General features: G+C 39.2%; 1 protein-coding gene across 4 annotated transcripts in view; it reads left to right on the top strand.

The window, feature by feature from the left end:
- LOC146786071 (dehydrogenase/reductase SDR family member 4-like) overlaps positions 1 to 13,274 on the top strand; it is a 392,893-nt gene that overhangs the window by 315,209 nt on the left and 64,410 nt on the right. For all 4 annotated transcript variants that reach the window (XM_085635503.1, XM_085635499.1, XM_085635501.1 and 1 more), the window contains 2 exons: positions 7,663 to 7,733; positions 8,404 to 8,455. In XM_085635503.1, the coding sequence (XP_085491629.1) occupies positions 7,663 to 7,733; positions 8,404 to 8,455 (123 nt within the window). The remainder of the gene's footprint in view (positions 1 to 7,662; positions 7,734 to 8,403; positions 8,456 to 13,274) is intronic.

Below are 13,274 nucleotides of genomic sequence, written 5' to 3' on the forward strand. Positions count from 1 at the left end.
AGCAAATGCAATTCTACCAAGCATTATATGATAGGTTAGAGGAACATTTCCAATTAAAAGCAGTATGTTTAGTGCAAAGGAGGGAAGGAGGGTTAAACCTCAGCAGGTAAAGTTCCTAAAAAGAGAAGGAAAATGTTAAAAGAATTTGGTAAATTAAAAAACTTTTTTGATTTGAGATCAAACTTTATCCAAAATGAAAGTGTGTGAGGACATCTAAACAGCATATGTATAATATCACTGTTGGGAAACTTACAAGACCAGCATTGAGATGAGGTACCCATTGCAAATTGGAAAAATAAAGCATCATTACAATGCTGCGTGGTCAGACTGCAGACCACTATTGTGGTGGTCAGGAGACTACGATGCAAACGCCATGATAGTGGTAGGGAACTGCTCCATGCCACAACGGTGCTGCAGCTGTTGAAAAGGCCTGCAGCACAAGCCGCCATGGTATGGAGCACCTCCTCCACCTCCATGCACCGTGAGCCATGCACCATGTGCTGCGTGGCACACTATGCATGGAGGATTGTGGTGGCACCACATGGGCCCCCAGTACCACTTCACTGTGGCCCACGAGGAACAGGGGCCCTGTTTGGGTCCCCCTAAACCCATTCTGCCAGCCTTATCATGGTTGTTTATCTAACATGAAAGGCCTGTCGGAAAGGGGTATCATAATCCCGAAGGCGGTGCCTGTCTCGGCACTGCCTGTCTCGGCACTGCCTGTTGTAGGGACTACAATTCCGACCACCACCCCGTCAGGATCTGAGATCCTGACAGAGGTGTCGGTCTTCCGTCCAACAGCTTCTGGCCCGACCGCCGATATTGTAATTTGGCAATCAGACTGAATGGCTGCTGGTCGGACCGCCACCTACGGTCTGTCGGTGGCAGTCCGACTGACATAAAAAATCATCCCTATTGTCTGGGGGTAAAGTAAAGTCTCTGGTAAATTAAAAACTGAGTCTGAGTAACGCTAGCTGTTCTAGAGATTTTATAAATATTTAACCAAATTCTGTTTCATAAGGAAATATGCCAGTTCACTCCGAGGACTTTTTCTCAAAGGAGTTTAGGTTTGGACTTGGTTTGAGTAAAAGTTGAGGATGAAATAGTTTTCTAAATAACAGATGCTTTAGGGAAAGCAGTGAGAAGTTTGGTAAGGTCTGAAGTATGTGATATGGAAAGAGGGGTATCTTGTAAAGAGAAAAAAGCATCCAAGACTGAATTAATATGTAGCTACAAACATGTATGGAAAGAGAAGGGGCACTGGGAAGTGTGCTGAAATTGGAGAAAGGATATAGGGGCATTGTTTTAAAATTATTGTGCAACACATATAATAAGTTTAGACCTCCAAGAATGCCTCAAAATTGGTCCGTTATTAATTTTAATAAATGTATTATTCCAAATGGACATATAGAAGAAAATAGGAGGTGTTAACTTAATGGTAACAAACAGAGACTTTACCAATGAAGTAGTATGTTTAAAACGAGGGGATATAATAAGAGACGTTTTGGAAGAAAAAAAGAACATCTTTTGGGAAAAGAGATGAAGGAGAGCTTTCTCCACATCAAACTATAAAGGAGAGAAGGGTGAGGTGGAGTTGGAGTTGTAAATCCAAAAGGAGGCCTAGCATAGACAAAAGCTTTATGGTAGTGATTAAAATCTGGGAAATTGAACCCTCCTCCAAGTTTTCATTTTTGTAAAAGAGACTCTTGCTTTCTTAGTAAGCATAGAGTTTATTGTCTTAAAGGTAGTATTGGGAAATGCGTCTGTGCATTATAGAAATTGGATAAAGTACAAGAGGAGAAATCATAATTTTAATGGAATCCAGAGGCCAAACCAAGACAAAAATAGAGGATTCTAACGAGAATGCATGTTCTCAATTATACTAACCAGTTCCTTAAAGTTAATGGAAATGAATTCATAAATTGATTTTGTAAACCAAATAGCAAGATATTTCGCCCACTGAAAACCAGCTTTTATAAAACGATGTGTGAAGGTGTATTTGTTTAGGGGAAGAATTGCATTTTATCTTTGTTGATTTTATAACCTTAAATGTTAGAGAAGAGGGCTATTCCATTAGGTAGCGCAGCGAAGGACGTTTTTGGGGATGAAAGTAAAAGGAGAATGTCAGCTGCATAGGCTGCTATTTTAGATGGTGATCTCCATATCGAAAACCTGATATGGATGAATTAAGGCATCTACAGAAAAAGAAAGGTAAGAGAGCAAGGCTGAATAATAATGGGGAAAGACGATAAACTTGTTGAACAACTCGCAGTAGGAGAAAATATGGAGAAACTACACTGTTAACAAGGACAGATGTGCTTGGGGCTTGATACAGAAGAGAGATTAGAGCAATGAGTTTAGGCCCAAGACTATGCCAGGCTTAAGTTTCAGCATAAAATCCCAATTGATCCTGTCAAATGCTTTCTCTGCATCTATTGTAATTGCAGCAAGAGGGTTTTGAGGAAAGGAGATTTACTAAGTACATTAAGGAATAATTTAGTGTTATTTTATGCTAATCTACCTTTTATAAATCCAGATTGCTCCTTTCCGAAAAGATGCGGAAGAATAGATTCTAAACGGATTGCTAAGAGTTTTACGAAAATGTTATAATCTACATTCACTAATGACATAAGTCTATAATTTTTACATAAAGTTGGATCCTTGCCTTCTTTATGACTCAAACAGATTGTAGCTACTTGAAAAGTGCCAGAAGCAGAATTAGAATCAATGCAGTGACTGAACAAACGTGATAGATGAGGAAGGTAATATTGGAGACATTTAAAAAAAATTCTACAGTAAAGCCATCCGGTCCTGGAATTTTGCCTTTCTTTAGAGAGTGTAATTAATGCTTTGGAAATCTCCTTTAGGGTAAGTTCTGTCACTAAAGAAGCAAAATCCAAATTAGAGGGGACAGAGTTAGGTGTCTGTTGTAAATAGTCGGCAATGTGAGAAGGGTGTACTGTATTTTCAGGAATATATATATAGATTAGGAGAAATTGACAAATTCATTTAGGATACCTTTGTGTTTAGTGAGTGAGGCGCCTGGTGAGACAATTAAGGAATATCTCTGAAGTCACTGTTTTCTTACTTTGAGATAATTAGTTAGTAATTTTTCCACCATAATATCTAGCATTACTTCTTTACAAATTGGAGGAGCCATCATTAGTGGATAAAGTATTAAAGTGTAATTTGGCATTACGTTCATTTTGAAGATCGGTATTCAATTTAGATGAGAAATACTTTAGTAGAGGATAGTAACAATGTATATTCTTTGCTTCAAACTTTCTTTTGTTTAGATACATAGTCAATGATAATACCGCAAGCTGCTGCTATGAAAGTGTCCCATAGTAAAGGAGGAGGGGTGGAAGGAAGTGGAGAATTGTACATCCTTTAGCAATAAGTTATTAAATCTCCATCCATGAGAAACTGGGGGCAGGGGACACAATCCAGATTTTTGATAACCATTAATGATGTGAGAGAACTATGGGACTAATTGAGGATTGTATTATGTGTTGTGTTGAAGTTTTAGAAACAAAAATGTGATCTATTCTTGTAGCTGGACCATGTGTAGAAGAATACAAAGTGTAGTCTCTGTACAGTCTCCTAGAATCAACCAAAGCACCATAACATACAGTGGTATTGAATTGTTTGAGCATTTTATGAGGACAGAACTGTACTTGGGATTGTCTATCCAAAAAAGGATCCATCATTTAGTTACAATCCCCTCCTAGGATAAAGTATGTGTAGTTATATTGTATACATTTGTGAGCTACTGCCAGCCAAAAAGTGTAATCAGGTTGTGCTGGGGCATTAATATTGAAAACAGTTAAAGGAATTTTATTGATTAAAAGTTGAATAATAATCCATCTGCCCATATCGACTTGTTCTAGTGAGGGTACTACAAGGTCTAAAGATTTCCAACATATAATAATAACAGTTCTTTTTATTGAAGGTGGGAGACACAAACACAAAGCCAACCCAACCGCGCTTGGGTTTTGGAGTTTGAGGCCCTGTTAGGTGTGCTTCTTGAAGCAAGACTAAGAGTCCCATTAGGAGATAGGGATCGCCACCGCCCGCATGGCGGTGGCGATCCACCCTACATCCTTCCCCGTCCGCCACCCACTTACCCCCACCATATTAGTATGGCGGGGGTCAAGGCAGTGGACGGGCGGACGGGCATGCGGATTCTGCTTACGGGGGCCCGTTGCGGGCCCCCAGGGTATTGGCGGGGTGTCAGGATCCCTAACGTGAGTTCCAAAACGAAGCGCAAGGGATTAAGTTCAAGAGGCGCTTCGGTGTGGAATAAGCTTCAATGGTCGAGTTGGTGGCATTCCCGCAATTCCAAGATGGCCGCTAAGGCGCTGGGGTCTGCGGTCTAGTTGTTAGGAAATTCAGAGAGTCTGTGTGACGCGCGCACGCCTGAAGTATTGCGCACTTCACTAAGACTTTTCCTCAGAGAAGTCACGTTCCGTGAGTGTTCCCAGTTTGAAGGGAATTCTTTTAGAGTAGAAGTTTTTCTTGAGAGCAACCCTTGGTGAACCATTCGTAGACAAGAATCCGATACTTACCGAAGAAGAAAGGAAGACGCTTGGAATCCGAGAAGGACTACTTACGGAAGTCGAGTACGGAGTCACCTCGTCTCTTCAGAAAACGAGTGAAGACTTCAGCCGCGCCCTGAAAAAGAACAAGTAGAAAGCTAAGTGAATTATAGGAAGAATTTCCAGGCACATTAATGTCAAATAATGTTTAGTGATGAAGAACCGCTAATAATAATTAAAGACTTACTGTCGTGAGCAGCGATAAGCGTGCAGAGTCCTGTAAGAGAAAAGGAGAACATTTATGAATATTGTGAAAAGGCCTAGAGAGATGAAAAGACAACAAACAGACTAAGAAAAGTAAACTAGAGAAGAAACGAGATAGACTCACCTGAGTTAACCCAACACAGTGATAACCTGAGAAGAGAAAACACAGGAAGAGATTATCAAAAAGACGACAGCTTAGAATATAAAAGAAAAAGCAGAATAAAGAAAAAACTACGAGAGGAAAGAGAAAGCTACCACTAAATTAAAACTACTGGTAGGTTTTTAAAAAGAGAAAGAGTAGAAGCATAACACATAAAAGGTTGAAAAGGTTTGACTAATAGATACATGTTTTACAGATAAGTAGCAACAGCAATAACAAGAAAAGAAGAAGTCAGAGTCTGACAGGAAGAGCAGCACAGAGTTCAGGATTCTGGGTAGGCAGCGAACACAAGAGAAAAGAAAGAAAAAGGATACGATAGAGTAGAGAGGGAGAAATAATAAATTGTTGTGTGTTTAGTTACCTTTAGGAGTCTTCAGTAGCAGACCGAAAGCAGAAGAAGAATTCCAGATAGGAAACCAGAAAGTTCAGAACCAGTCTCTTCTTATTGTTTATTATTTTATCCACTTTCCCCCTTCCCCCTCACTAATCAGTTGGCGCCAAAGCATCTCTTGGGGCCGAGTGGTTGGTAGGTGGAGTTGGGAAGCTAGCGACTTCTGTTCCTGTGCAAGACAACAGTAATCAGCGAGAAGCTGAAGGTGAGCTCTGACACAGGGTGGGGGTTGCACATGGTACCCCCTGCATTGTCATGGACATGGTGGCAGGCACCTCACGGTGCCTGTCACCTTGTGCATGACAATGCACGCAGTGCATTCCCAACATTGTGGCGGGCGGTGCTGTGAGCCAAGTGGCAGGCACAGTGTAGTGCCTGCCACGTAGTGCAGTGAAATGCATAACATGCTCTTTTTCGCATCGCGGCGGTGCGGCTGCCAGCACTGTCGCCGCAATGCTAACGGTGCGGAATCCAACCGCAGCGGTGTCAGACCCATCATAATTGGATGAGCGGGACCGGCGCACGCATGGCGGTCGGGCCCAGTCTCCGCTACGGTGGCGGCCGGAGTAAATCAGACCGCCATCGTAATGGTCCCATGAATGTATTAGTATGATTAAAATATTACTTACAAATAAAATTACATTACATACATATAGAAATTCATTTCATGGTAATGCTCTAACTTTTTCAGTGTTTATAATAATAAAAAATTGTTAGTGTGCTTATTTAATATTGAGCTGTTTTAAACGTTGAAACTAAAATGAACCCCTATAATTAGTTGTTAAATAATATGAATACATGTATATTTTTAAATAATTGATTTAATTTTAAATTAAAAAAATCATGTACATTAGATACAATATCACTCAATTCCAGCGTTACAATAAAGTACCCACCCAATTTCTCCCATTTGTATATTAAAAATAAATATAATTGACCCGAATAATTTCTTAATGTCTATTTAAAACTATTTCAATTTATTGATTTAAATAATAACAATGTAAGATAAAATCATTAAAAAAAAAATAGAACCTATAAAGACAATAATAAAAGTAAAATTATCATAAATTTAAAAATACTTATTAATTAATATAGATTTTAAAGAACACTACCCATGCCCTAATAAATCCCACAACCTGAAAAGCACAGGACACAAACAATATCAAGCACACACTAATTTAATATATATTTCTATATTAAGTTATAATGAAAATAAACACATCAAAAAAACCTTTAAAATAATATTAAATACTACAATAGCTAAATAAACAACATATAATTGATATTGTTGTAAAAGAAACTGTATAATGACCACTGATATTAAACTCTCAATGTGTTTGTACTTGAGATATTTTGACCTTAAAATGGACAAACAATATTCTGGAGTTGATATTCAGATGTCTTACCTTATGTTAATAGCATACACATCTTTATTCTTGGACCCTAGAGTCTTGTCTATTGTCAATGCATGTATAAAATATTTAGGAACACAAAATTGACCAATTATGTTAAAGTAAAACCAAAAACTAAGAAAAACAAATGTAAAAAATGTTCAACTGTTCCCTGTGGACATGTGCCATCAGCAATTGCTTACAGGCCTTGTAATAGTTAAAACAGATCAAGAAAGAATGTGCAATTGTCTTAAAGATTAAATGATTATGGTAACACTGATATAATGATGGTGGACTGCAAATATTTTTTACTGCAAATTAAAAGTCCCTAAAACATATGGAATCCGGTCAAACCATGTGCTACTATAACTCATACACCATACTTTCAACAAGGATCCAGCCAGTTTAAAATTGTCTAGAATAGAATATTTTGTCTCATTAGCTTCCTGTGACTTGCACATCAATCCTCTGAGTTAAATTAAATCAAGATAGATTACAAGGGGCTATTTTGCTGGCATGAACACTTACAATTAACCTAAGGACTTGGGTAGAACACAAACTCAATATGCCTTATCAGTCAATAAAATCATAACTCCAGAGATAGACAAACCATCAATCACCTCTTCTGCGTCTACCAGAGGTGGAATCTGATTCCACAAGCCTGGTATCATTCAAATCATGTTTACCAGTGGTTACCCCGAGTGGAATCAGAAATATCACTAGACCCAAGTGTTCAGTAGGGCTGGATAAGTCTGTGATCTTTGAGGAAACTAGCCCTGCTAGAATACCCAGGACTTCGCCCACAATGGTGCTTATGCATACATCCAACAAATGGCAATAATATTTAAGAATTCACCATTTATACAATAGGACAACAGATAAGCACCTACAATGTTTTCTTATTGCCGTATATTTCAGATTTTACACTTGAATGTGAAGTCAATGTTCCTCTTGGTGAAGGAAGTCTATCCTCACATGCAGAAGCGTGGGTAAGTATTACTAAGCCTGAGAAATGATGGAGAGAATACATCTAGGAGTAAAAGTGCTGCTGGGGCCAAGAGTGAAAGTGTTAACTAATATCTTCAAAAATTATAGAGTGTCATAGTGAAATGAACTCTGAGTGCTAATGCTAGAGAGACGTATTAAAATGAACTGTGAGTGCTATAGAGTGGGCATATCTGGAAATGGATCTAAGGAGCTGGTGCCCTTAGGTGGTTGGGTGGAAATAGGGAGGGGCAGGAAAGAGGGGAGTTAAAAGGAGGTTGCAGGAGTATATGATGAATGATCAGGAAAGAGAGATAGGAAAGAGAAAGTGAGATGAGAGTGACAAAAAATTGAGAGGAATTGAAATGTCAGTGAGATGATGTGGAGTAAATCAATAAATGTAACTGAGAGAGAGAGCATGGCATTGAGGAAGCAAAGGAATAAACAAAGAGGGAGGAAAATAAATTCAAAAAAGGACTCAGTACATATTTCCCGTATAACTATATAGACTATTCAAAGCACCTTTAAAGGTCATTGTTAGTCATAGGGGATCACCCAAGAAACAACTGTCTTGATAAAGAAGAGAGAAATCATTGTTTCCTTTTAACTCAGCAATTGAATGTCTATTTGTTTTCCCATCTCCTCACAAAGATCCTGTGTCCATTTCTTTTTCAGGGGCGGATCCATCGTCCTGACTTCATCTGTAGTTGGCTTTGCAAATATTCCTGTAAGTAAAGTTCATGGGTGTTACAATAGAGATGTTCAACTCTTTCATTCTCTTTTCCTGGAACCTGACTAACTTATTTTGGGGTCAATCATGCACAACAGCACTTGTCTTTGAATCATCTTGTTGATCCCCAGTCTACCCATCTCCATATAATAAGCATAATAAATATTGGAGTCTCAGTACCATTGAATCATCTTTCCATGCTAAATATTGTCAAAAGCTATCTCTAAATAATGTAAAAGAGCATGCTGTGTTTGCTCCCCTCCAAAGTACAAGAAATCTAAAGATTAGCACTCTTGTTCACTTAATTCACATAACACACTAAAGGTTGCAGACAAACCTCCTCTATCAAGCAAATGTATGCTTGAGGTACATGCCAGATGTTTGAAGACAAGAAAACCTTTCAAGGTAGTTAATCCTGATTTCTCGACAGCCACTGCCACCTTTATCCTAAATGTTGGAACTCCCATATCTTATAATATGCAATATACACACTGACACCATCAGTCTATTGTCATTATGCCATTCACAAAATTATTGCAGTAGTTTATGATATTCCTGGTAATTTCCTATAAAACATAATTTTAAACCATTGTCTTCCCACTTACACACATAAACCATTTTATTCACCACCCTTTCCATAAAACTGTGACCCTTATCATAGGGCTGTTCTCCCATGCAAAAATCGCAACATTAGCCCATATTCCCTAGTCTTTACATCATAAGCCTGCAAAGATGCTCTCTACAGTGTCAGTGCCTCTTGTGAAATCCCGAACCTGAAAGATAATACATAAAGATATCATTAAGAGCAACCATTCTGATCAGAATTGTCTTAACACAGGGACAAATTCCAAACTGTCAAACTTCTGCAAATGAGAATGGCTGAAACAGTCAGGTAATTCATTCAGTACGTTTTTCATTCAGTTGTTGGTCCATTCTGATTGGCTCATAACACGTCTATAGAGTACATTGAGGTGAACTGACCTGCTAAGACACATCCGTTTTTTCAAGCACATTAGCCTGTGGCTATTCCTCTGTGCATTGAATGGCACCAGAGTTGTCAATCCCATACCAAATCACAGCAGCCTCTTTAACTTAGCCAACAATCAATGGCACCCACCTGCACAAACCATGAAGAGAAAGAACAGCTGCAACACGTAGGCGAGGCTACCTATCCACAATCCAGTTTTGTTAGTAAAGAATAAAGATGTGAGAGCCCCTCACCACTACCAGCCCACTGAGTGACCTGGCCTAGGTCCGCAGATGTACACTGCGCCTTACGCCACTGAACCCAGGCCTGGCTACCCAATCCCCACCCAATAATGCTCAAGAGAAGTGTCATACCTTTACTTCGCTGACACTATCTAAATTGAGACCTTTGGAATGTTCCTACTGTCACCATGCTCTGTCAATTAGCTTGACCAACATGTCCCAGGTCTTTGCGATGAAGATAGACTGTGTATCTCCTCAGCCTGGGAAATATAGATCTTTCCTGCACTTGCTACCCATTTATAAGTTATGATACTGTTTTTTTTTTCAGCTCGTCTTTCATCAGAGCTTCTCCCAGGAAGTGTGCCTTCTTTTGTTGTTGCCGGGCTCTGGGAAATCGCCTTGGCTGACAGTCAGATCAATTGTACAGCATGTCACTCAGAGAGGCCTGTAGAGCTCTCCCCTCATGTACACTCACTTCTTTGAATTGAAGATGCTCTGGGCAATAAGAAATACTGTCTTCTGTTGTTGCCCTAAGGCTGTTTCCAGAAAACTATTAAGACTCTTTGAGGAAAAAGAAACCTTATTTTTTTTGCTGCCTTTGCACTTTTTCCTCTGAGCTTTTATGAGACAGACTTTTGCTTTCAGTCAGACTAGTAACTGCTTTCCTGTTCAAGTTGTTGCATCCTTATTTTACCAAACACATTAACACAGTGTTGTGACAGAGTAATCCATCTTCCAAGATCTAAAGCAGGTCCTTATTCTCTTCCTTTCCTACCCACCCTCCCCACACAGGTGATGATGACAAAGATCACAGACTCCTCCAGACCTTCAAAACTACTAATCCTATGTCTACTAAAATACTCCTTGATTCTTTGGGCACACTTTACTTAGATCCAGCAGTCATTTCACATCCATTATCCCGTGCAATTTTTTCTTTACTTGCTCATTGGATGAGAAAACCAATGGATAAAGCTGACTGTAATAAAGCGCCCCAGATCATTGCTACCGAATGAACTACTGGTTTATTTATTTAAGAGGTTTTACATAGCGCTGGCTTCACCCTTAGGTATCAGAGCGCTTTACATTGGGAAGACGAAAGCGCATGGGTTACAGAAACAAATGGGAATGAAAAGAAACATAGAGATATGATAGGCTTAAGTAACAAAGTGAGTAACAGATCTTGATTATGCTACAAAGTGAAAGGATGAAGCTATTTGCTAAGCAATATAGAAATAAAAATTACAGATTATTAAACAGTAAAAGGAACTAGACTCGTTATTGTCGATACAAAGTGAAAGGATGGAGCTATTTCCTAAGCAGTATATACTGGTCACTCCTGATGTAGATCGAGAAATGGCTGTTTTCTTTCCAAGAAATGCAATTATTTCAAGAAGGCAATCGATAAGGCACTACCATTGTTACAGAATGCATTATTGGATGTCTTAGCCCCGCTAATTGAGGCAATGGAAACATCTGAAGGCACAGTGCTTACAGTTGTTTCAGTAAATCAACCTATTCTCCAAGATTGGAGTTTGGAGTCAGCGGGCTATGTGTCTTTGAGGCAAAGTGAAGGCAGCCATCTCGGCTGAAATATGCAAAACCTTCATTTTGGTGTTTGATCCCAAATTGTCAGTAATGGCTGGAAAAGGGTTGGTACCAGAAGCAGATGGCCATCTGTTTGGGTCTCATTTTGTTAAAGACATTTCTGCTTATGTGCAAACATTCACTTCATTCGAAAAGGCAAAGCAGAACCTCAAAAACATGTTTCCCTCATGTTTTTCAAAGATTGAGATAGAGCTTGCTCTTCCGTCTTTCCTCAGCAGAGCACATTACACCCTTCATTCTAGGCCCCCAGAGCAGGCCCTAATGCAGGTGTTAGTGATATGGAAGGTTATTCATGGTTCTTTCCACAACCTGGCAGTTAATACAGAGGAAGATTTCAATGGGCAGAGGAGGAGCTTGTACCAACCCAGGTCAAATCAATTGAAATCTTCTTTCCCCTTGAAAGTTGGGTGGTAGTCTCCCCCTCTTTTTCCACAATGGGAGGCTTATCACAGCAGACCAATGGGTTCCACACAATATTCAAGGGTACAAAGTAGAATTTTACTTTCTCCCAGTACAATTAAATCATCCCTGTCTGATGGTCTTCGGTGTACTGGAAAAATAATAGATTTTGCAAAATATTTGCAAGTTGCCTCAAAAGACACAATTCAAAAAAATCCACTCACAAAGGTTTGCAAAACAATCTTTCCTTGATCAGAAAGGCAGATGAAGGCTATCGTCCTGTCATAAATGTAAAACATATATACAGCTTTGAGCTTTACAGGCACTTCAAAACAAATGGGAGGCATTCTTTAGAGGTTCGCTTCAAATAGGGGACTGGATGGTAAAGCTAGAGCTCAAAGATGCTGATCCATAAATTCCAATTCATAAGTTATACACTCATTATCTGTTGTTTCTGTGAAAAGGAAGGACATTCCAGCTAAAATCACTTCCTTTCAGTCTATCACCAGCCCTTTGGTGTTTCACTAAGATCCTGAAACCAGTGGTTGCCCTTTCGAGATTGCACTGGGTGAGACTAATAATTTACCATGAAGACATGTTATTAATTTCTAATTCCAAAAGCCTTTTGTTCTCTTCAATTTCATGGATATTCTCACTTCTCTAGAGCTAGGGTTTTGTGATAAATCAAAAGAAATCAATTTTGGTTTCATCCCAAATGACTGAACTTCCAAGTTTGATTATAGAATCCAAGAAATCAGCACTTTTGTCCACAAAAGAAAATCAAGGTAATAAAAAAAAGAGATTTGGACCATTCACAAGCTAGAAAAGTTTTCCCTTTGATGATTAGCAAGGGTAGTAGTTTTGTTATCGGCATCCCTGCTCCCTTTCATTATCAGACACTTCAATGTCTTAAAAGCCCTTCATCTATCCAAAGCCCTCTCTTATTCAGCATTAACTTCCCTTTTCCAAGAGGCAAAACAGCAGTTGGAGTGGTGGCTCTCTCAGCTGAAATCCTGGAATGGAAAATCCATTTTTGGCTGGGCTCCAGATATCATGTTAGAGTCAGATGCAGCAGAACAAGTTTGGGTGCTACTGATAGTAACAGAAGGAAAATTGAGTATAAAGGAATCACAGTATCACATAAATTACTTACAATATCTTTGCAGTCAAAAGCCTAGCTCCAGCCAAAATAAATTGTTTTTCTCCACATGAACAATATCCTACAGTCCGATGCATCAACAAATTAGCAGGAGTAAGATGCAAGGGATTGGCAGGTTTTGCAAAAACCTTTGGCTCAGGTAAAGGTTTTCCACTAAATTCTCCATAGATGTGGATCTCTTCAGATAGTATGTACATCACGTCTCAATCTCAATCTTCCGTGCTTCTTCAGCTGAAGGCACGATATGGAAGCAGAAGCAGTGGATGCTTTTCTGTAACCATGGCAATCAATTCTAGCATATTCTTTCCATCCATCTGCAATGATTCTCAGGACCCTACATTATGTCAGAAGGGACTTAGCCTCCACAGTATTGATAGCACCATGTTGGCCATTCCAGGTATTGTTTCCTTAACTTCTAGAACACTGTAGACTTCCCAAAATTGC

This window comes from Triturus cristatus, chromosome 11, assembly GCF_964204655.1.
Source record: "Triturus cristatus chromosome 11, aTriCri1.1, whole genome shotgun sequence".
Lineage (NCBI taxonomy): Eukaryota > Metazoa > Chordata > Amphibia > Caudata > Salamandridae > Triturus > Triturus cristatus.